General features: G+C 23.6%; 1 protein-coding gene across 2 annotated transcripts in view; it reads left to right on the forward strand.

Annotated features, from left to right (window-relative positions):
* Nucleotides 1–475: 475 nt before the first annotated feature.
* The window catches only part of LOC129612598 (transcription factor collier), a 121,726-nt gene continuing 95,855 nt past the window's right edge, over nt 476–26,346 (forward strand). For both annotated transcript variants that reach the window (XM_055526288.1, XM_055526289.1), the window contains exons 1-3: nt 476–541; nt 1,105–2,363; nt 25,747–25,964. In XM_055526288.1, the coding sequence (XP_055382263.1) occupies nt 2,251–2,363; nt 25,747–25,964 (331 nt within the window). In that variant the 5' untranslated portion in view covers nt 476–541; nt 1,105–2,250. The remainder of the gene's footprint in view (nt 542–1,104; nt 2,364–25,746; nt 25,965–26,346) is intronic.

Here is a 26,346-nt window from a genome sequence, read left to right on the forward strand (position 1 = left end):
TTATTGTTGTATTTTATATATAAAAATACAGTCAGTTGATTTAATGTGTGTACATATACAATGTGTATAATAATAACAATAATTGAATGGATATGATGAAAAGAAGGCGCGAAGGCAGTTACAATTTTGTATAATGATTTTCAGTCGATGCTCGACGGTGTAATATAACGTGTGTCGCTACGGGATTTCAGTTGGGGTTTTACAGCCACTCGGGATTGACGAAAAACATTTCGATACCTAATTTTTGTAATAATATAAAAAAAATTTATAATAAAAATATTGTAACAAAAAAAAAAATCAAATTGGTTTTTTCGCTTCTTACTTGTACCCAAAATATAATAATAAAAACAAAAATAAGAAAAAAAAAATCAAAATAATAAAAATAAGAAAAAACAAAAATTAAATTTTTCTTATTATAAAAAAAAATTTTTTTTTTTTTTTGAAAAAAATTTGAGAAAAAAAAACAAAAAATATCAAAATATTTTTGTTTTTTTCTGAATTTTGTTATTATTTGAAATCTCACCGGAGAGTTTTCGAAAAGGTGAAAATCATATTAACATTTTTATTTGTTTGTCATACCAAAAATACAATAAAAATTCAAAATTAAATGACAAAACGTCAATGTCAAAATAAATAATAAAGAAAAATTCAAAATAGGAAGAAGAATTTTTTTTTTGATCTCATTTTTAATTTATGATCTTTTTTGTCTCTTCTCAGACGTCATTTAGAATTTTCTAATTTTACCGTTATTATTTTCAAATACCTTTGCCTTAATTCTGTTCTTCTTATTTTTTTTTATTTTTTTAATAGCTCTTCTTACATTTTTTATTAGCGTAAAAATTTTTTTTTGGATTTCTATAAAAAAAATTCGAAATGTTTAAAAATTTGAATTTATTAATTAAAAAATTTATTAATTAAATAATTAATTTTAATTAAAATTTAAATTTAAAATTAGAAATTGTCAAAAAAAAATCGTTCTCATAATTCTTTTAATTGTCAACTCCTAAGATACAATTTAATTTTCAAATTTTGATTTTTTTCTCTTCTGAAATTTTAATTTTTGAATATTCTTAATTAAATTATTAATTTTATTTAAAATTTTAGAAAAATCTTAAACACACACATATCTACATTCTATAATCAGAATTTTATCAGAAAATTTTAAATAATCACCAAAATAGTAAAATTATAAAATATTGAAATAAAATTAATTTTTGAAATTAAAATTTAATAAAAATAAAAAATAATAAAAATAAATAGCAACTTTTCTATAAAGTACGCGGTAAAAAAAAATAAATTTAATCTATGCAATCGTTTACAAATAAGTGAAATAAAGATTAACGAAATAAAAACCAGTTTTAAAGAAACTGTATAAGAATTAATATACATACATGTTCACACATGTTGATGTAGATATTCGTATATATACTTGTGTCACATGTCAATAGTGCACATTATACATCAAACTTGAATTTAATTTTTTTTTGTGAAAAATTCAATAAAATACGCGGTGGTACTCAATAGAAAAATAAGTTTATAAGGAAATCAAGAAATAAAAATAAATGTAAAAAAATAAAATAAAACAAAAAAAATTGTTAAATGCAATAAAATAACACTTTCGTATTATTTTCTGTTTAATAAAAAAAAAATTATTAAAAAAAATAAAAATATATTTTATACAAACACACACGTACGTACATATTTGTGCTTTAGCAATACTTGTAAGTTTGTAATAAAAAACAAAAAAAAAAACAAGTAAAAATACCGCAACTGCAGCGCCAACTATGATGTCAGTTTAACATTTAATTGGTTTATAACAATTAATTTATTAGTACCGTTTAGTTAAAAAAGAAGAAAAGAGAACAAACATAGAGTAACAGTAAAAATTGAAAATTTTCAAAAAACTTAAAATTTTTTAATTTTCTCAGAAAAAAAAAAGAATATTTTTTTTTTAAAAGAAATATTAAAAAATTTTGAAAAAAAAAAATTTAAGATCAAAGACGCGTCACTTTAATTTTTGTAATTAAAACAATCAAAAACAAAATTTTTGTAATTTATTTTTCTTTTGTGAAACGGGTAAAATAAAAATTTTTCAAAATTTTTTTAACCGCGTGCCAAGAAAACAGCTTCAATCTGCGTTCAGACGAACCAGTGCCGGGCTTTAGCTCGGCATCACCATGGCCCACATTAGAATTAGAATGGGGCAGAAAATTATATCCATCTGGTGGTCCACGTGCAGCTGGTGGTCTTATGTTTGGATTACCAACTGGTACAGATTTAAATCAACCACGTGGACCGATGACATCATTAAAAGAGGAACCATTAGGTGCTAGAGCATGGATGCAACCACCTGATCAAACAAAGTAAGAAAATAAATTTATTTTTTTTTTTTTGTTTTATTGCCAGGATAGTAAACTTGATTTCTTACTCGTTTTGTCTTCTCAATTAAAGAGAATGAGAAGGTGGACTTTTTGACATTTTAAGAAAATTTGTTTAATTCTTATGGTACGAATTTTTAGGTGAAGGAAATAGTCTTTCTCTCACTCTTTTTCTCTCTATCTTGTGCATTTTCTTACAAATTTTATTAGTAGTTATCAAACAAATATTTAAAATAAAATATACGGAAAATATAAAGTGTGTATTAAAAATTTAATATTCTGTCTGGCTTTAGAAAAAAAAAAGACAACAGAAAAAAAAACAACAAAACGAAATTTCCTCTACATATTATTGGTTTTTTTTTGTCAAATTTTTATTAAAGTCGTGGAATCCTTTTCCAATATTATATGACGTTATCCTTTCACTTTATTCTGCTCGTTCCATTTTTTTTGTTCCGTTATGAAAGAAGAAGTTAGATTTTATGATTATTACCTATGACCACTTCATTTATAATAACAACGTATAAAATACGGTTACAATTTTTATAGAAGAGTCGAAAATAACTTGAATTGTTATTATCGTTTCTTAGGCTTCCTGGTCCCTTCTCTACTCTTATAACTTAAGTTTTCATTATTCTTTTCCTTATCCTTGTCAGTTGTTATTGTTTTTATGGACTTGCTATTTTGTACTATCTTGTTGATTTTTTGTTTCATTTTCATATATTTTTGTAACTCAAATTTGTTGGCTTTCATTATTATTTTGATGGTGAAAGCTGTAAACAGTTAAAAATATCAATAAAAAATTCAAAAAACGTTTTGGTATAATAATCACATTCTCAATGGTGTGTACAAAAATAAATAAAATAAAAAAAAAAAGGCACAAATAAAGGAACAGAAAACAAGTAACATAGAACAACGTTAAAAAAATATGAGGACACCATAACAAAAAATTATTGGTTATAAAAAAAGCTAAGAAGAAAAAGTATTGTAACGGTATATTTTTTTATCCTTATTTTAAGGATATTTTCCTGCGTTTCTCTTACTCGGTTTTTTTTTCTCTCTGTTTTACTAAACTTTTTGTGTGATTTTTCAACTTACAAAAAATTGAAAGTAATATTGTTGAATGTTTTGGACCGGCAATCTACAAAGCTTATGATATTTTTAAATATATATATAAATAAAATTTGTACACATAAGCTTTGTGCGTGTATATAAATGAGAATGTGTAAATTATTTGTAATACACGTAATACTGTAACAAGATTCTTATAAGTTTGTCAAATTTGATTTAGTCATATTAAACTGCGCGTAAGTTCGAATACGTTTCCAATAAAAATCTTTCAGAATTTTAAATTTTATACTCTCATTTTGTAGGTTTATTTTAAGATCTTAGATATCGTGTTACCAATAAAATTTTCATATAGTTGTCATTCAAATGGCGAGTGAATATTAGGGTTAAAAGAATGAATGTCAACGCTTTTTACTGGCATAATATTGGAGCACATTTAAAACCTTTTTATAAAAATAGTTCTACTAATAAAATAATTCATAAAGTTTGAATAAATCTGTTAACCCTATTTGTCCAGTTTATTGAATCAAACAAAATTTATTAAAGAATCAATTCAAAATGTAATTTAAAAATGATCTTTAATATAATTTACAAATTTCTGAAAATATTGATAAAGTTGGAAAAAGTGTAACACCGTCGCTAAGTATGAAATGTACAAATTCTTTTTTTAAACGTAAAGAGTTCTCTTTAACAATTCTGCAGTTAAATTTAAATACTAGACAAATAAATTTAACAGTGAAAAAAATAGAATAACTCATTTTTATACCTTGCATAAATATTTGGGCAACTTTAAAATGAACGAGAACGTGACCTGTAAATATATGAAATTTTGAAGGGTTTTTCTTTCAATTTTCGGTAAATTAAATTTCGAACTCCTCTAAGTCTCAAATAGTTTTGATTTAATATATAATTCCCCTTAGTTCGTTTGAACTCTTTAAACCAGTAGGATTAGAAAGTCAAATTTTAATTTTGAATTAAAATAGAATATTAAACAACATAGGCTCGCTCAAATTAAAGATAATTAATTACAAAAGGAAAATGTATAATATTAAAATTCTATGCGAATATTAGAGTTTGAAAATTAAAGCAAATTTTAAAGTAAATATTAATTTCAATCACTTGAAAGAAAGAATTTCGATAGCAATTAAAAAGAAGGGAAATTTCCGCGTTCTATAATATTTTCTTTATATTAATAGCTATATTGTTATAGCTTATAATATATTATAGGTGTAACAGCTTATTGTAACTGCTGCAATTTTCGTCGTTTATTAGAACATACACTCAATTACTACTGTAACGTTTAGAATACTCTGGATTCCGAAAAAAATTCTTCGCAATTACATCTACCAGATTTCCCTTTGAAAATTGAAATTGTGTAAGATCGAACACTTTCCTATCAAATAAATTTTTAAAAATAAATAATTACTTCAAATCAAACTTTAACCAAATCATTACTAAAAGTTAATAAATTTCATCATAATTATGGTTATAGAAGTAACTTTAGCACCTTCATTATTATAAGGAAACTAAAGTAAATTATTCATTTATTTACAAACTTACTCATATATCTGCATACCGAAGTAAATACCAACTCATATGCTATTATTTATACAAACAAATGAATATATAAAATACATCATAGTTATGCACATATTACTGTTATATAAGAGTATGTATTGTTCGACCTTTGACATCATGAGAGAAGTTAAATTATCACAACTGCGTGAAAAAGAACTTTTTTGATACTTACATTTATACTCTTATCTTTACTTACTACCGCGAATGTATATGTATATTACCGACTAACAATACCCACCATTAAATAACATTTTATTTTGTTTTTTTATTATTGTACAAATAAAAAGAGAACAACTAAAAAAGGATAAAACATTTAACTTAAATTCAGTGTTAACAATTCAAACATTTGTCGTTACATTAAATGCCATCTATATTTCAATTTACAAACCAAACAAACCTGTGAAATCTTTTAGCAAAAGAGGTTTCTCTATACAAGAACTTATTGCTTTTTTATTTTTCCATAAAAAGCAAAACCATCAAACCAGTTTATATTGTTTGACGATTTTTGAGCCAGCCGCAATATTTTGCTTAGACCAAATTTCAAAATTTATTCTTGCATTAAGTTGTAATAGTAAAAGTTTTGAGGCGACGCAAAAATTTTTTGTGAATTTTGTTTAATTACCTCAGAATTTGGATGGCACTCTATTTTTTCATGAAAGTTTTATTAAAATTTTCAAACAAAACAAAATTCATTAAGATGGTGCCCGAAGGCGTGTAAATTGTGACTCAAAATCTTCTAAAGAAAATTTAGACTACATTTTTTTTTCTTTAAAATTTTCCAATTTTACCAATATTTATGCGATTGTTATGAGAAAGCCCCCAAAGATATGCAATTTACTCCTTTACAAATTCAACTTTAAATTTTATTATACTAAATTTATCTTAAATATTCAAATCCGATTACGAAATCAAATATTAATAAAAAATTTATCAAATAGACCCTGTATACATGAACCTCTTAAAAAATTCTCACCCCCATATTGCGTTTCACCCGTCGGTATTTATTTTTTTCAAAAATTTCTCTTTTATTTTTTTCATATTACTTTATAAATTGTTGAATTTCTCATTTATTTATTGAGCAAAAAATTAAACAGTAACAGTAACAATAAACAAGATGGACTCTCACACAAAGGATCTTTTATATATGATATTCCTTGAGAGCTAAAATTATACTTTACAAAAAGCTAAATAAAAGTAAACAAAAATATGCTGCTGATTATTAAAAAATAAGAATAAAATAAAAATAAATGAATGTGTGCGTAAATATTGGCTCTCGCTTTTTTGTTTTTTTGAAGATGCTTTTTGCTTTTTTTCTTATTTTTGTGATGATTCCCCATTGAAATCGAAAGTAAAAGTCTCTATGGACTTTTTAGAGTGCGATTTCTCTTGAGATATTATAAAATTTCATATGTATTTGTGTAAATGTTTATGTCTACTATTTATGTATAAAAAAATGAAAGGTGTTTGTTAGAAAATATAAGAGTAAAATAAAAGAAAATCAAAATAAAATCCTCTTAAAATTACTCTATAGTAGAATTTTAGAAGCTATTTTACATTTATTAATAAGGAAAATATTGTTATATACAAGTAAAATAAAATTAAGAGCTTTGAGAACATATCCTAGAGAGCTAAACACCACATATAAAGATTTGAAATTTTTAAGAGTTTTGATTTTAGTTAAAATATTTAGAATAACAGTTGGTTGCCTTAAAGGAAATATTGCTGTTTTTATATAGTCCTTGTATATTTTGGGTATCAACAATTGGTATAACGGATATCGCGTAAATTGCGTTAGCTTATATACGCTTTTTTTATTTTTTAAATAAGAGTATAAGAAAAGTTGTAAGTTTTTATTATAAAACTTTTGTTTTCATTAAAAATATTGTATTTTGCGTGAAGTCCCGCTCATTTTTTGCTTATTTATTTTGTATACTTATTGTAGATGTCTCTGTTGTTTGGAAAAATAACTTTAACTTGTTTTGTTTAGTATTGGCGCGGTTAAGAAATTTTATGATTAGAAAAATAATCATTGAAAAGAAATGAAATTTTAAGAAGGACAAAATCTTGAGAAATAATTTTTAACACTATGCTTTCACTTTTTTATTTTGTTTTTTTTTTTTTTTAAAGAAAGCTTTAGAATTGGTGATTGTTTTATTTTATTTTTCGTTTGATATTTAAAATGTTGATGACAATCAGATATATATATATATATATCAAAAATAACAAAAGAGAGAAACAAGATTTTGAAGCTAATGTAAAGTTTTTTAGTTAAGAGTTGGACGATGTTTTGTAAAGAAATAAATAATTTTACGTCGGGTTTTGGTCGAATAACAAAAACCTCATCAAGGTTCGTAAATATTTTTTTTTTTTGCAGTTTTTCATATTAAAGGGAAAATATATAAAAAATTATAAGATATTTTGGATTTTGTTTTTTCATTTTGATGAAAGATAAATGTCAAATTTTGGTTGAAATTGTCGCTACTTTTATGAGATTTTTAATATTCGAAGCCTAATTAAAATTTGTGATTTACAAGCAATTTATTGGATTAAACAATATGGAAATAAAATGCAAAAAAAATTGAAATTGAAAATTTAAATAAAAAATTTAATAAAAATGAATTTTTTTTTCTGATTCTTAATAGTTTGTTTTAAAATTAATGTGTAAACAAGTTTGTTTACAAAACATTGATGTTTACTAGTAGTTATGTATATAAAAGTTTTGATGATTATTTAATTTTCAAAACATGTGCTTAAAATAAGTGTTATATGTATTGATATATATGTATACATATACATATATATATGAAGAAATACAATAAATCAAAAGTATTGAAGTGAATGTCATTAATTTTTTGATTGCTTTTCAGTTTGGTTCGAATTTGTGATTGTAAAAGGCTGGATCACATTAATTTCTATGTCGTTATTATCCCTATTAAAACTATTGTAACCTTATAATTTTTCGTTTTTGAATTGAATATAAAATGTGTAAATTTTTGTATATATAGGGATAAATGTAATTGAATTAAATTAATTAATTATTTTATTGTGAAGAAAATTCTGAAAGGGAATAGAACAGTTAATCTTAAATTAAATTCATATTAACTGAATTATGTTTAAATACAATTTTTTGAGTTGCACGCTAATTAGTTGAAAATATTGTACAAAATATTTAATAAATGCTCAAATTTCATAACTTCATTTCAACTTAAAATTCATAACTTATCACCACATTAAGGACTTCCTTATGATTGCTTCTTAACATTTCTTATTTGTAGACAACATTCAAAATTTTGGAAATAAAAATCGGAATAAACATGTTTTAGTCCAAAATATCTTACAATGAATGTGAACTCCTCTAATATTTAAGGTCTTAAAATTATAGTTTATTCTAAAATTGAACACCTTCAGTTTAGTAATGAAAATTTTCTCATTGAAGGCTATACTAGGAACATGTGGCAAATAATAAAATTATGGAATCAATTGGATGAAATTTATTTGTTTGAAAAATTTCCCATTTAATTTTATTTTAAAAAATTTTAAATAAATTTTAAATTATAGAATAATGGTTTAAGATATGGAATTAATTTAGTTTTAAATTACTTGGCAAATAATATGGAATTTTGTAATTTATTAAAATACAATCAAAATTATAAAATTTTAATTTGTGAAATTTAAATATCATTTCAAGACAATTTGATTTTAAAATCAAACCTATTATTAAGTCTTAAAATATTAGGTTTAAGAAACAAATTCTACAATTAATAATTACAAAATCTAAAAAATTAATTCTGCTATTGTAAAAATACCGTACAATTTTTGCTACTTTTCTAAATTTTCTTCAAATTTTATCAAACATGACACAATAATCAAGTAATTCTATCTATCAAAAAACACTGTACCACAAATAAATCAACAAAGAATTGTTAAATTTTAAGTCTGAGATGCTTCTTAGCAATATTTATTAAAAGATATTGCAATCCCAATATTGTTAGCAACCTTTCGAATTTTGTCACTGAAGAAATGTAGCAATTCAATGCTATATATGGCAGTTCAAGAAATATAATAAGAAAAAAAAAACAATTTTCCCTACAAAATAAAATTTGAAATATTTTAAATTAAACAACAAAATATGCAAGAGTTACTGACAATGAAAATTTTTTTCAAAAGTCTTATAAGCCCTAAAGTATACTTCAAAAAATGTCAACACAATCATATGCAATTCTTATTTTTTATAAAAAAAATTTGGTTTCTCATACGTTCCCACATGAACTTTAAATATAATTTGAACCAAAAACCAGAAAAATTATATTACTTACATTCATAATTTATTCAAAATTTTCGCTAGCAACCCCATTCACATAAATCATATACAATAGAATAATTAAATTTAAAAAAAAAAAATATTCACCCATTTCTACATTACAAAAAAATACAAAAATAATGTCCAGATTATTTAAATTAAAATTCTTATATTTTATTAAAAAATATTTCACTTTGTCAAAATTAATTAATATTAACAATTTTATACTTATAAACTATTGCATTCATATACATGCATGATATACAAAATATTTTCGGACATATTTACAAATATACACATAGGAGTCATAAGAATTAATTAAGATCGTACACAAGCCCATATTATTGTAATTTATCAAAAAACCAAAATCTAAGTAATTAAAATTTTTTTTTTTTTTTGCAAAACAGTAAGGTACAAAAGTAATATACTCACATAATCTATAAAAAAAACAAAAACAAGAAAAAAATTTTAACTTGACATTTTTTTGCGATTTTTTTAAGCATATCATGTAATTATAAAGTCATCAGGAAAACGTGACTTCAATATTATTCGCAATTCCATTCTATTAAAATATTGCAATTTCCATTGCATTTCTAATCATTCTATATAATATGTTGACTTTTAAAGGTGCGATCTCTGTTAAAACAAAAAAGAAAAAAAGAAAGTGCGATTTTCATTTAATAATTTATTTTCTAATAAGCGTTTAAAACAACAAAATTCATTCATATCCTTATTCCTTGTTCTCATATTAAACATTTACTGATATTTTTAATTTAGTATAAAAAAAAATTTTTATAGAAAGTCTTTTTTAAAAGCCATGAAGGTACTCTACATAATAACTCACCCATTATTGTCTGCACGCAATGTCATTTAGTTTATTCATGTTCGAAGGATAATATTCAAAAAATAAAAACACCAATTTAAAGGATACAAAGTAATGTGTACGTATATTAATAGAAAAACTTTAATTTAATTTAATATGGCAACTAAGTAAATGCGGATTTTTTTACTTTAAGTGTTTTTAGTAATTTAGTTTCAAAAATTGCAAAATGTAAAGGAAATGTTAGGCATTTTTAATTGAAAAACTTAATTTTTTAAAGTAAACGATTGAAAATTTTAACACATAGTAACAAATTATTAAATTAAGTGCATTAAAAATTTCTCGTGTTAATTCAATGATACTCCCACACGTTCTTCTCACTCAATGAGTGAATCAAGTTGAATTGCACAAAAAATAAAATTTCTCGGAGAGGCAAAATTTTTTCCGAACATCCGAATCAATTTAGTTGCCAACGAAATATACATTAACAATTCAAAATTTTATAATAATCTAAAACGAATGTTTTTGTCCAAATAATTAGTTTTTAAAAGGTTTTCACATATTAAACAAAAACGCTATAAGAAATCTAACCTCAAAAAAAAAATTAAAACAATTGTTGTCCTGTTGATTTTAAACAAATTTCAATATTGCGGTGCACTTTTTTTTGGAAATTAGAAAAACACCAAAAAGCTGTAACAACAACTAAACAACTAAATAAAGTTGTTAAAATTCAAACCAATTTAATTAAAAAAAAATTGTGCTTAGAGTTTTTTTTTTATTTTTTAAATTTAAAAAAGCATGTTGATCGATTACAACTCATACTCCAACTACAGTTAACACACATCAGTCAGTACCAAAAACTCATCTGAATTTTTTTATTAAAAAAAAAAATTATCAATTGTAAAAAAAATTTGAAAATAATATTTTTTTACTATTGTGTTCTTTTGGACTTTGTTTTTGGAAACAAACAAAAATACTGTAAAATTTGATAATGAAAAAGGTTATGTAAATTTAAAATGTAAATAAAATGGTGAATTAATTGAATTAGTGGTGAATTTAATAAATTGTCATCTAAAGCGGTTGATTATTAAAAACGAAGTGTTTTGCCATTTTTATTGTACTTTACAAATTAAATTTTTATTCTAATTTCCAATAATTTTCAAAATTGTTATGTCAAGTACAATTGTGTCAAATTCTTGTGTTATATACTTTGATAAAAAATTTTTGAATTCGTGAATTTTTAGCAATTAATAACAGTAAGAATATAATTAACTAAACTAAGTAGTTTTATAAATAAAATTCAAAACATAAACTTTTCATATACCAATTTTAATAAAATTTTAATAATATGAGCTGGTTAGTATAAAAGACGTTTAACTCTTATACATTTTGTTCATGTAGAGAAATTCAAATCAAAATGTTGTTCCTCTAGTCGTCGTCGTATTTATAATTTAACTTGAAAAAAACTTGATTATTTTAAGTTTGAATTTTAAAATGTTCTTATGTATTGAACAAGAAAAACACATACACAAATTTTTATTTCTAGCATAGCAGAGAACATTACAAAAGTGACTTGGGAGAATTTGTGAATAGGACCGGTTTTTATATAGAATTTAACTCAAATACAGCATGTATGTAAAGTAGTTTAAACGTTCTGTTAATTCCATTTCAAAATATTTTCTATGTAAATCAAAAAACAATTAACAGCTGAAGAAGTTCCTCTAAGCCTAACAGCTTAAGAAGTTTCTTATATTGAAATTTTGTTTTCATATTCAATTAAATGTTTTTCTCTAATGCGTAACTCCAAAAGATAATCTTATTTTAGTTCGCTACGGCTACATAAGAGAGCGCTATCTTTATGCGAGTATATATAGCACGTACGTTTTGTACTGTAAGTCTCTTTATAATGTACGTAGCAGTTAAAGTGGTACAAGAAAATCAAAGATTTCATAATTATGCAAAATTAAACATTACCTCGCACAATTGTCATCTTCATAATAAAATTAACTTGCTTCAACTTATCTACTCACTGCTATACCATTGGTACAGAACTGTGTGCACGGAACTGTGTTAAAATTGTAGCACAGTTAATTAACATTAAATTTTTAATAAATACTGCTATAACATTAATAATACATACTTTAACTTAACCATAATTATTAAAAAACTGAATTTTTTGGTAAAATTTCTTGGAAAAATTCACGAAATTTCTTCTTTACTTAATTTAATATATGTAAACCAATAAACCACATTAAAGTGTTAAAAATTATTTTAAATTATTAAATAAATTTTCATTTATTGATTTTCATAAATTTTTAAATTTTATGTACCCAACACTTGAACAATTATTATGAAATATTTGCATGAAGTTTTTCTATTAAAATTTTGTATACCTCAATTAAGTATACGCACTTCATATATTTTAAATACATATGTATGTACATACATGGCGTATAATTATTTACTTAAATATTAAATCCAAACAATTATTTTATTTGAATTTTTAATATTTTTAATTTACTTTCACATTATCTAGACTCGTTCCTAATACAAAAAAAAAAAAAGTTATGCAAAATTTGTATTTTTTTTTTTTATATAATTTTAGTTTAATTTCAATTTCTATAATAAACAAAGCAACAACAAAAAAAAAACACAATACCAAAATCAAAAAAAAAAATCTAATTTTTTCCCAAAAGGGAATAATGGGGGGCAACAACAAAACACAAAAGAATAATTTTTTTTTTTAATGAAAGGTTTTAATGTTTATAGCCAACCTTCTGGGAATTTTCTATATATATAAAAACATATAAGAATAACAACAACAAGTAAATCATTAACCTTCCTATCACATTTTTAATATTAAAATATGCAAAACTTATACCAATGCATATGTAATGTATTAACAAACACAGCCTCTAACACAAAATATATGTTATCATTGTACTTAAGAATGACAAACACTAAAAACATTATTACTAATAATAATTTTAAAATTTAGTGAATTTCAAACTTATTTCCACATAATATAACTAGTGATAATTGAACTATTATGAGGGGTTTAGAAGCAGAGTGGCGTAACTAACAAAAAAGGCGGATTTTTTAAAGTTAGAGTAAATGTGTAATAAACCAGCTGAAGTACGAAAAAAATATGAGAATAACAATAGAATGTTTCAAGTAAATACAGCTGTTATACTTGTATTGCTGGCTCTTTAAAATTCCATTTTTTTCAATTGTATTTTCTGCAAAATAAATTGAATGTGAGATATGCCACTTTCCTTCTTAGCTCCTCATTAAATAATATGGAAAATTACTAGAAAAATTTTAATTCTGATTTTATTGTTTTTAATTTTAATTTTTATATTTTGATATATTGAAATCCCAAATGTAAATTAAATTCATATATAGAAACTTAAAAACTATAATTTTAAAGAATAATTCTATTAGAATATTATTTGAAAACTTTAAAAAATAAAAATTAATTTAAAAATTATTAAAAATAAATTGTTCAAAATAATGAAACACAACCATTATAATCTAATCAACATTAATTTTAATTGCACGCTTTAATTTTAAAATTTTTATTTTATTTTGAAAAATTGAAATTTTCAATTTATTTTGCATTAAAATAAAAATTAATCCATTAAATATAAAATGTGGGGAAAAAATACAATTTTTTTTAATTAAAACTTAATGGTTATTCATACCACAACTAATAATTAGTTACAATTTTACATATAATTAACAAAGAAATTATAGAATGTAGGGATGAAAGAGCCCATCATTAATTTTATGGTTTTTTCTGTGTATTTATTTGTTTTTCCGGAATTTAATAAAGAAATTTTAATATAAGTGAAAAAATAAATTGTAAATTAAAATAATAATTTAATATAGAAAGCAATTTTCTCAAAAATATCAGTAAATTATATAGTTTTGAGGCATTTTGCCAAAAAAATTTTAACATACGCCTAAAAATATGCAATTTTTATTTAAATAAATTTTTATAATTTAACTTCAAATATACACTCAAACATACTTATATAGATGTAAAATACCCCATTTTTGATAATATCATTGAAAATGCAATTAAATCCGGCCGCCTAACTAGGCTCATAGATAATATCCAGTACAGATATTAGTATTGCAAATAGTCTTTTGAAGGTGGCTAAATACTTGATGTAGATTACTTATAGAATATTGCAAGATGTACATCATATTATTTATCTTAAAATTGCTGAAGGAAACTGCTCGTATTACATTACATTTTAATCATTATTAATATTAATTTTTGGTACTACTTATAATAATTATATTATTAAAAAGCAAGCACAATATTTTTAAAAAATTTTCAAATTTCTCATCACTTAAAATGAAATTCTATACATAGAACGGATAATCAATAATTAAATATTTCCTAAAATATATTCATAAATTTAGAAAATATGAACTGTTGCATACATAATACGATATTGTACATATGGCATGTACAATTGAGGTATAAAATCTTTATTGATGAATGGTCCATTTAATCAGTAAATAATTTTTAATAGCTAGGCAATTACTCTTTAATATAAATACGCAAGACCATTATGATAAAGAGCAAATTATTCTCTAAGATAAAGAAAAATTTATTTAGAATAAATTTTCATTTCTCATCCTAATTGCAATAATCTCCTTATCCAAATTCAGCATAATTTATATCTGAGTACATACTAGAGAATGAATGGTAACTGCATAATGGTAACTAAAATGACTTGTCTTTATGAAAAAGACTCAGAAGTAATACATTTAATAGAGTTATCCCATATTCTTCTTCAATAATCTATGCATTATAAATCAGTTTATTCATTGTTAAAATGATAACCAAATAATTTACCTTAATTTTTTATTGCAATTATCTTCTAAATTTCGTACTCTTAGACTTTATTATATTTGGTTATAAAATATCGATATACATAATACGAGTATGTACTTGTAAATATGTAAATTTTTTTATGATTATTTTTGTATAATAAAATTTACAAATCATGAAATATTCTTTAAATCTTTTGTACAATTTTCTTTATAAAAAGCCTATAAAATAGTAATAACTCTTATGCAGTCGATTTTTGCCAAACGACACAAAATATAAAATTGTTTTTTTTTTTGTATTCTGTTTGTTGAAGTCTTCTATATGCATATTAAATATGGCATAAAAAATAAGGCATAAGAAAAAGAAGAGAAGAAAAAAAAAATTATATTTTTATTGTAAATCTTTTGATTATCCTTTGTTTTTACATACTACACGTGCTTACATCTTTCTACATGGTATGTACCATAATTTCATAAAAAAAAAGTAAAAGGAATGAAGCCTGCTTTTTAAACTGCATAATATGAACACTTTATCTCAGTCAATAAATAAAATTTTATTTTTTTTCGTTCTACTTTTTATTTTAAGATAAAAGTTCTTTTTCTTTTTATTATAGAAAATATCCTTGATTTATAACAATATTATAGAATAAATTTCTAGGTTTTATTTTATTGAACCTACAATGGAAATTATTGAAAAGAATTTCTCAATAATATTTCTAGTAAATTATTTTATAGCTACTTACATTAAATAATATAATTTAAAGTATTTAGAATAATTTTAAAAGAGTTCTCTAAAATAATAGAAATTTCAGGACCGATTCTACTTAAACACTTGAAAAATCTTATGTTCGGGTGTCAACACAAAAAAGGCTTAAACGAATTCAATTATATTTCTAATAGTCTATTCTATCTAAATATATACGGAGAGGAAGTTGCATGTTCGGGCGCCAGCAATAATGGAATTACCATTATGATCTCAATTCTATTTTTAATTTAAGTTCTAAACAGTGGAAAAGCGAATGAAAACTAAAACTGAATATTTTAACATGGTTGCCTTTTAGTCTACATATTAATTGCTGATTATTCCTGTAAATCAAACATTTAAATAATTCTAAACTATTTATATTTAAACTATTAAACATAATCATTAATTACTTGACACAATTTCCGAGATAAACTCAAAATAAATGACATCTATTTGCGTTTCACAATGAATATTGCTCATAGAAATAATGTAAAGAACAAAGAAAATGGGAAGAGAAAATAATAACAACAATGGGTTGGTTGAAACGGCGTGACAATGTAAGGAAATGCTACATTTTTATGATTTTCCTTACATTTTTATCTTATTTCACAAACTTACACCAAAACTAAAAACCCTTCAATTTTACTTGTAGAATTTTAAAATATTTCAGAACTTATTTAAGTCTTAATTTTTTCATAAATATTACAAGTACAAAAAGCAATTTAATTTCACTTTAACAAACCTACGTATAAAAATTTTAAAACTTTATCAAAAATTTAGGTCTAATACAAATTTATGAATTACTGTGACATACACAAATTTCATGTAATAAATTCACAATTGAGTAATTTATTGTATAGATTGATCTAAAATCAATAATAAAAACAAAATGTACCGTCGCTTACCTCATCTGTTACAAATTGTTCTTAGCACAAACATGTCAACTTTAAATTTAATTCATTTAAAATTTTAAAGTTTTTATCACAATGTTTTGCCGAAAAATATGCAATAAAAATAAAAAAATTGAATATAGTTTGTCTATTAAATGATCAACTCAAAATACTTTTCGTTTTTTTAGTTGTTTTTTGTTGCCCAACAAATTATTTGAATAACCTGCAAAACTATGGTATATTTATGACCATTACTAAAAGTCATTGGCATTCAAAAATAACTTGAAAAAAATGAGGATTTTATCACGTGAAATTTTTTTGAAAAAAAAAACATGTTTTTATGTTATTCTGTCAAACATGCCAAAAAATTTCACTTCATTGCCAATTTTTTATTTTATCTTTTTTTTTGAAAATCATGTTACAATTAACTGTACATGCACATGTACTTATAAAGAGTTATGTTTAATCTGCACACACATTGCATATATACAAAATTTACAAAATGGTTTTATTATTTTTTTTTTTTTGATTTTATGGTTTTTATTCCTATTAATATCCTTTAATATCCTTCAAAACAATGCAAAAATCATTCATTTATCCGTTTTAGTTTTATTACAATTACCTTTAATACTATAAATATTAAACTATCTATACATTATGTGGATGGCAATAATACTGGAACAGGGTGTTTGTTTAGTAATTTAGTGGAAATTAAATAAAAAGTTCATGAAAGTTCACTTGAATATTTTGTTAATGTGACAACAAATGGTGTTATAATTGTAATAATTAATATTGTACTATTCCGCATGCCCCCATAACTAGACTTTAAACCGTCGATAGGACAATTAATTACCTTGGATAGATGATTCAGTGAACAAAGCGCTTAAAAAATTCTTAATTCTAAATTAATGGCGACATTCAAAGAATTTTTTGTGTTCTAAATACAAAAATTATGAGCGAAATTTAATTTTGATTTACCATGATCCAATATCGAAATTTGCTTGCGAACTATATTTGAATGCATTCCAATTAATAATTGGTTTTTATAAAAAAAAATTCTTGTTTGTTTATTAGGGTTTCGAAATTATTTAAGTGCTAGCAGTTTTGAAGTTTTTTTAGCAATGTCAATATTCACAAGATTCGAATCTCAAAATAAATTTTATTCAACTCTTAAGCCCAAATTTTGGATTTCTTAACCAAAGGCTAAAATCAAAAGTCCACTATTTTCTGGAGTTCACCTTTAAAGATAATATAAAATTAACACTTTACTATACCCCCGGCTTAAAAACTTATGCGGTAAAAACCTAGCTTAAGTACTTTTATTTATAATTTATTAGTTCTCATCTCTCTAACACTTGTATTAGCAGTAGTATACAACATTCTTATGTATTACATGCTAGATGCTAGTATATATACATATTAGATCTGTAATAAACTTGACTCATGTAGAAGCAATAAACATCATCTTTAATTTACAATATCTTAAGGATTCATCAGGAGTATACCATACATACTTTCATAACTGAATGAATCAGCAGATTATTTAGATTATTAATTTTTACTTTTTCAAGGTTTACCACAGTTAATAGCATTTAAAACAACTCGAAAATCTTTAGATGTTTTTCAATAAATTCATGCTCAAATTCCTGCTGTTTTAATGATATTACATATAGTTCGACGCCTAAAGCACCATGTCAATTCTTATAAAATAATATCAGCTATATTTTAGGTCTGTTATAAAATGTATAAAATGTACTAAAAATAAAAAAAAGAAATATCAAGAGCCAAAAACGACAAACAAATGAAAACGTAAATGAAATTGAATAAAAAATCATCAAAAATGGCATGAAAAAGGTACAAAAAAAAAGCAAAAATAAAAGAACAACAATAACAGAACAAAAAAACATTATGATTCTTTTCGACTCCTTTACAACACCTATTTTAGTAATCGGGATAACGACTTCAAATAAAAAGGACTTCATAAATTTATAGATTCAATTCAAAAGGTTTGGAAAAATATTGGGATTTTCTGGTTTTGTTCTTTTTTCATCGTCTTGTTAAATCGTCATTGAAATTTACGGGAGAGCACAACGCGTTTCAATTTTTGATTTTTCTATTCTGTTTTCGCTTATACTACGTACTTTTTTTCTCGTTTATTTTTCGGCATAGTGTTACCATCATTATTATTGCTTTGTAAGAAATGTTTTTTTTTTATTATTTTTGCTTTTCTTCCTCTTTTTGGTGGTGTTTGTTCTCTAGGACTCAACAAAAAATATTTGTGGCCCCATTTTTTATTCTATCTTTTGTTTTTTTACATGGTAATTCTAAAAGCAGAAAAAAAAAAACAAGAAAAAAGCGAAAATAATGAAAAAAGAAGCTAGCAGGAAAAAGCCAAAAAAAAAAAAGACTAAGAATTTTTTCTCGTTTTCATTTTTATTCTTTTTTCTTCTTTTCCGACATCATTTGAAATTTTTGATGTTGAATTTTCCATTGAACATTGATAGTAAATGGTATTTTTATGGCAATCACTTTTAACATTTTTGATATTACCGTATATGCGTATGACTGTGTGTATGTGTACATTGAATTTTTAAATTGGATACTAAACAAAAAAAAAAAAAATTCAAGATAATTTTTATCATTTTATTTTGTATAAACGCCGCCAACATTTAAGACACACCAAAAATAATAACAATAATAGGAGAAATTTTACTACAAGTACAAATATTATGGAATTTTGTAAAAAAATATCAGAGGCGAGGCAGACAAATTGAACATAAACGTTCAATAAATATGATTGCTATTTTTTTGTTTTTATTAATTTATTTTTCTATTTTTATTTTATTGAATAAAAAGAATTTCAAATTTATTTTGTCTTTTATTTTTTTTTTAATAATAAATTCAAAAATATTTTGGTTTTGAATTTTTTTGGTACGTTTGTATGTTTTTACGTAATGGTATATAGAAAATTCGTTTATAGGCAGGTACATAGTTATATACTTTAAAATTTGTGGTTTTAATACTTGGTGTTAGCCGTAATATACAAGTAAATGTGTAGATTATTATTTGCATATATACAGGATGATCAAAAAAATATTTTACGTGGAGAACACAAGTGTTGTGTGAAATATGACTTAATGGTAAATGTTTAAAATTAATACTATATGAATAGATCTGAATGCATATTTGGTGTAGCAGCGAAAAGACAGTTCTTCTAATACACTAATGTAAACATACATATTATAAGATCTATATCAATATCGAAAATTTATTTTTGAAATTATATAGATATTAAAAATAATCGTAGGGGAAAGTTCAAAAAATTTATTCACAATTTAACGATTTGGAGGGTATCTAGTAAGTAGAGACAATAGCATTGCAACGACCCAAAATATAGGAAGCATTCATTGTTGTAAACTAGCTCAGATGCAAATAGACAGTTGTAGATTGAAAGAAATAAATTGGCAGATCAATTATCGGCTCTTTTTCTTAGATGTGTTTCACTTTGTTTTTATTTCATTTGACAGTTAAATTTTTTAAGTTTTATTGCAACATATTCGTTCTACATTACATTGTACATTTAAATAAATTGTTGAATGAAAACTTAAAAATTTTAGTTACTTGATAGTTTGGATTATATAGAAAATGATTGTTTTACTCTATCGCGTTGACAGGAACTAAAATTTAATTTTTGACTTTGAAAAATAGCACTATTTATTTATTTTTGATAGATAATCACACTTAAATAATTAATAGTGTTTATTACACGTTCATTAAATAATTTATGAATTCGAGTAATATAATTTCGAAAATAGTAGTAATGCCATATGTTCGGAAAATGTTAGGTTTCGACAGTTTATAGTCGCCTAAGACCAGACAGTGTTAGGTTTCATAGTCGCCTAAATGTATGCAATAAGAGGTTGTTAATAAAGAATATTGATACAATGTAACAAAATTTTTATAGGAAATGAGCTACTTTACAAAAACCATTCGTTTAAATTTAGCGGAGCTACATATTACAAAGAATATTGCGCCTAAACCTGAGAAACCAATATTGAAATGTTGTAAACGTTAAAAAAAAATGAAAATAAAAACCAAAAATTAGAAATTATTTTATTCAAATATTTTTTTTTTATTATTTCTGTTTTTCTTATTTTATTTTATTTCTTTAACTTACTTTCTTTTTTATTTTTGTGATTTTTTATTGAAGAGGATCAAAAGTATCAAACGACTTTAAAGACTATAAAAATAATCCTCGCAAAAATATTATAAAAAATAAAATAATTTTCAGTTTTTATTTGATTTTTATTTTTTTTATATTTTAAATTTGAAATAAAAAAATAAAAAAAAAAAAAATTTTTATTTTAACCTGAAAATCAAATAAAAAACATTTAAAATGTCTGTTGTGGCTTTTTTACGAGGAGTTTGTTTGTAATTTTTATATTTTATTTTTTTTATGTGTTAAATTTGCTGAAAATTATCTGAATATGATGATTTGTATGTGTGTATAGAGTAGAGTGTACGAATTATATGATAGCCACACTTTTCCTATATATGTGGTGCTCTTCCATTTTAAAAGCAAAAACAAATTTCCACTTTAAGGATTTCCGATTTTCATTTATTCTTCCTGATATTTAAGAGAACAGCAAACGCTAATGTTCATCGTACTCAAAGAGTAAAATAAAAAAAAAAATATTTTTTTTTTAAATAAAACTTTCCAACAATTTAAAATCTGGGCAATGATGAAGAACACCACTTAATTTTTTTATTGAGTTCTTTTAACAATTTGTTAAGCTGTTAATTTTAAAAAGTTTAATAATTTTTAAACAAATAAACAAAAAAAAAAAACAAAGTTAAACAAAAAAATTTTTTATGGTAATTTAAGTGTGATGAATGAATGACGTCTTTAAAAAGGTGTTGTAAAATTTAAAAGCACACGGTTTGTTGCTTTGTAATTTTGTGGATTTTTATGGATAAAGGTTAATTTTGGATTTTTAAAGTTTTAAAAATACGATTTTAGAGGAAATATAAGTGTATGTACATAGATTTTTATATATATTTCTATTATTAACTTAAATATTTATATTAATCGTCACGGTAAAAGTTAAAATCGAAACTGACCTAAAGTATCGTAAATAAAAATCTTATTTATTAAAATATTTAAAATCAAGCTATAGGAATCCGTGTACTAATTATTTTTTTTTAAAAAAATTACCTTTAATACGGAACATACCGGAATAAGTATAGAAAAATCAGTTTAGAACGTGAACTTTATTAAAATTACATTCTAAATATTTAATAATTGAAGTCTAGAAATTTTCTTCATTTGTGCAATCGGGAAAAAAGTACATCGTAAGCATGTATAAAATTTTATTGTGCTTAGCTCTGAGTGCAGAGTCTGTCTCTAGAGTATCCGCCCGAGATCCACCTTCCTGATGAACGCAAAGACTTTGTGAGATTGGGAGCATCTTTGGAGGCCTACACTGAGTTGAAGTCTAGATGAAAGGGACAAAATTTAAGAGTAAAAAAAAAACCAATAACTTTGAAAAGTTTTTTAAAAAAAATCAAATCTTTTTATTAAAAAAAACACAAATCTTTTGAAAATTTTAATACTATTCTGGTCTCCATAACACTATAGAGAGTGTGAAAGCTATAGGAAACAACTTATGAATTCGAGCTCTTAAAAAATGCTTATGAAAAACTGAAACCTATCCTAAAGTTTTATCCATTCTTTAAAATATAATAAATTTATTTTCAAATTACAAAATCTTCTTACACAATCATGTTAAACGGAAAATTTTGCAATATTGAGAGTCTAGTTACAACATTGCTTCTTTCTCCAACAATATTTAAGCTAATTAAATTGAAATTATTCTATATATTAGTAAATTAGAAAAAATATTTAGTTAATTTTATTATATTTAATTATATTTCTCTTAGGAATTTTATTTCAAAAATTCAATGAAAAAAAAGGCCTTTATTTATTTAAGAAAAGTCATAAATGATTCGTGGGATTAAAAAAAATGAATTAATATAAAAAATTTGGCCTTGTCAATATTCTAACAATTAAAAAATTTTAAAAGAAAAACTCAAATTTTTCATATAACAATTAATATTCAAAATTCTAACCCAATCACAAGTCAATATTAACATATTTACACGTATACCTAACACTACAAGGTTGACATTGTATTCTTGTATTTTATAGACCACACAAATATTTACTGACATATTTATTAGTATAATGATGGATTCATTATTAATCTCCATTTAATTTGATATTAATGCTATGTAAAACCGAAATGATAAATAGTCTACACACATTCATACATATACGTCACATGATATAATTAGAATACCCTTTCAACAAATAATCGAATATAGATTGTTTAACAATCATATATGTATATAAACTTACAAATATGTAAATTGTTTAGGTACACATACATATATGAATACATGTGTACATACATTTTATATTTTGTTTTCAAATTAATAATTCACAAATTAAACAATTGATATATATATATATATATGAATAAAAACGGAGAAAAAAATAAAAGTAGAAAAGAAAAATTTTAATATTCAAAATTATTATAGGACCTCCTAAAGCTATTGACCATTATTATTGGATTGAATCAATATTTGATATTTGGGAACACACACCTATATTCTAAATGTAATAAAAATGGAGAATTTTATTACATTTACGTATATCCAATTACGGCGTTCCATTTAAGAGCATATGGCATTCTAGTGTTATACTAAGTGTAAGTAACATAACTAGAATGCTATATGTTCTTATACACACTATACACTTAGAATATAATATTCTAAAAGTATAATACTAGAGTGCTATATGTTCTTAGTATACATGTAACACCCTCAACTATTAACCAGCTTATAAAAAGAAGTTATGCGTAACCTTAGTAATCATTTGGATTACAATATAGCTCAGTTGGTAGGTCGTCCGCCTAGATAGCGATAGGTCACTGGTTCGAGTCCAGTTCAAGGAGAAATTTTTTTTAATTTCTGTCTTTAACTCGTTCTTTTCATACTTTCATGTTCAACGTCATTCATTTGATCTGCAGTTGTATGAAAAAATTTCTATTAAGTTAATAGGAGTTGTTCGTATTTATTCCACCAGATGTCTCTGTATTTATATATAAATAAACAAAGGGCAAATCTTCAGTGTTTTAATTTACGAATTAGTTTTAATTCGTGTTTAGCAGTTAGTTTATACTCGTGTTTCCATACAAAATAACGTCCCATTTATAAATTACTTCTAACTACTTAGTTCGGAATAATTTTAAATGTTATATTTTCTTAAATAAGTAGGAACTCACCAAATAAGTACGTAATAGTGAATTATAGAATAATAGATTTTGTACGTAAATAGTGAATTATTGAAAAATAATAAATTTTAAGTTAAGTGATTTAGTATGGGGATCCAATAACAATTTCCATACGAAAACAAAACAAACAAAATAAATAAAATCTATACCACAATACAAAAATAATAATTTACCTCATTCATCAATAAAATATTGGGGGCATATAGGTATAGTAAATGAGTGAGTATATGTACTTATATAATCCTTGATTTTATATTATGTAGAAGTCAAATAAATAAACAATAATCGTTAAAGTATTATTATCATAATTACCTGTTAAATTTACCTTTAAGGTGGTAATTTGTTACCATATAGATTTCCAAATTATATGTATTTTTTTTCTTGTTCTTTGATTTTGAATTTTTTGATTTAAATCTTTTCTTAAGAATAATGAGTTTCTAATTTGGGTAAATAAGAAATTTTTATTCATACAACACGCATAATACAGAGAAGTACACGAAATATTTTGCTTGAATTGGAATTTTTCAAAAGAGCGATAAAATGCCAAAATTTAATTCCTTTCGATTATTTATATTTTATCATTTTAGATTAATCGATTTTTCAATTCATAATAATTTTCGATTTATTTATTCACTTAATTTTTTTTATATTGGTATTTCGTTTATTGTGTGCCCACCTATAAATTATGCCACCCAAAAGTTTATTATTGTTAAATGAAAATCCAAAAAAAAAATATCAGAAATTTTAAAATATAAAAGTCAAAATTATGATTTGACATATTTTTGAATTTTCAGATTTTTGTTTTTGTTAGAAAATATTTGATAGGAAGGAAAAAAAAGCGCTACGTAATGCAATTATTTATTGATCGGAATTTTAGTTTTAAAGTGATGTAAATCATAATCATATAGATCCAAACATATCATGAATAAACATATTCTTATGTATGTATAAACATACACATTTATATGTGCTAACTATTCTTTAAAATCGGTATTTGAAGGTGCTCTTGTTTAAATATTTAAAATCCAATTCGAAATATCAAGGTTTGAAAATTTCTAACAAATTATCTTACACAGTATACCTTTGATTCACAGATATACTCTTCTTTACACAAAATTTCACTTTTCCAAAAATTCAAAAAAAAATGTTATTTTTGCGCACCCTTCCAAAAATTTCGAAATGCAGGCCTGAAATTGATGTTACTTAGAAAATTATTTTTCAAAAACAAAATTTTTACTTATCTCTTCACAAATGTTATGTTAAAGTTAGTGTTCCTTTAAGCCTCACATAATTTTTGGGAGCCTTGAAAACGCATAAATTGTTGATATCTAGCTTGTTGTATTGAATTAATATAGAAAATTTTCGAGTTCGGCAAAAGTTGAGTGCTTCCTACTTTTCTCTTCTATTTAGAAGAATTATCACAGAAATTGTTAGTATATGCCAAAATAGTTTTTAAAATTAACTTTTATTCTTAAAAGTTTTCCAACACATTTTTCTTCCAAACGGCAAATCCAATATATTGAATAAAATTGTAGATATGATTTTAACTCTACTAATGCAAAATTTTTATTTAGCAGTTTTATTTCTATGATTTTGGAATTTATTTGGAAACCTTTTTAATCCGCTAAAGACGATATTGGTATGCTTTATTACATTTATTGAAAATTGTTATTTATAGATATATAGAATTTTTAATTTATTAACAACATATTAATTTTAAAACTTTATTTTTGTCAAATTGTTTATAAAAAAAAATTATTTTTGCAGTTGCGGTGTTGGTCGGGCACATTTTGAAAAACAACCACCAAGTAATTTACGTAAATCAAATTTTTTTCATTTTGTAATTGCATTATATGATCGTGCCGGTCAACCAATTGAAATTGAACGTACAGCATTTATTGGTTTCATTGAAAAAGATCAAGAACCAGATGGACCTAAAACAAATAATGGTATTCAATATCGATTACAGTTATTATATGCAAATGGTAAGTTATTAAATTGAAAAAAAAAAATTGTTAAAATATTGAACATATTTTTCTAATAGATTTTATCTACCCCTTTTTCGGCATAACATTTGTAGACATTACATAGATTTTGTTATAAAAATGACATATCGGAAATTATAATAAATCATTTTACTTGAATGCACAAATAATTAATAATTATTCTGCTATTATTAAAATTCACTGACGCGGAGGGGGGACTGTTACTTTTATGAAATTTAATAAACTCACAAATTGGCGTCTGTGACGTTTTCACTACAGCATTAATTAAAACATTGCGATTATTAAAATTATTAATAAGAGAAAAGAAAGCAAGAAGAACAAGAAAAATTATTGTAAAGTAACATTTGCCTTCGTTAATCTC

Source organism: Condylostylus longicornis, unplaced genomic scaffold (assembly GCF_029603195.1).
Source record: "Condylostylus longicornis isolate FDR11 unplaced genomic scaffold, ASM2960319v2 ptg000075l, whole genome shotgun sequence".
NCBI classification, from domain to species: domain Eukaryota; kingdom Metazoa; phylum Arthropoda; class Insecta; order Diptera; family Dolichopodidae; genus Condylostylus; species Condylostylus longicornis.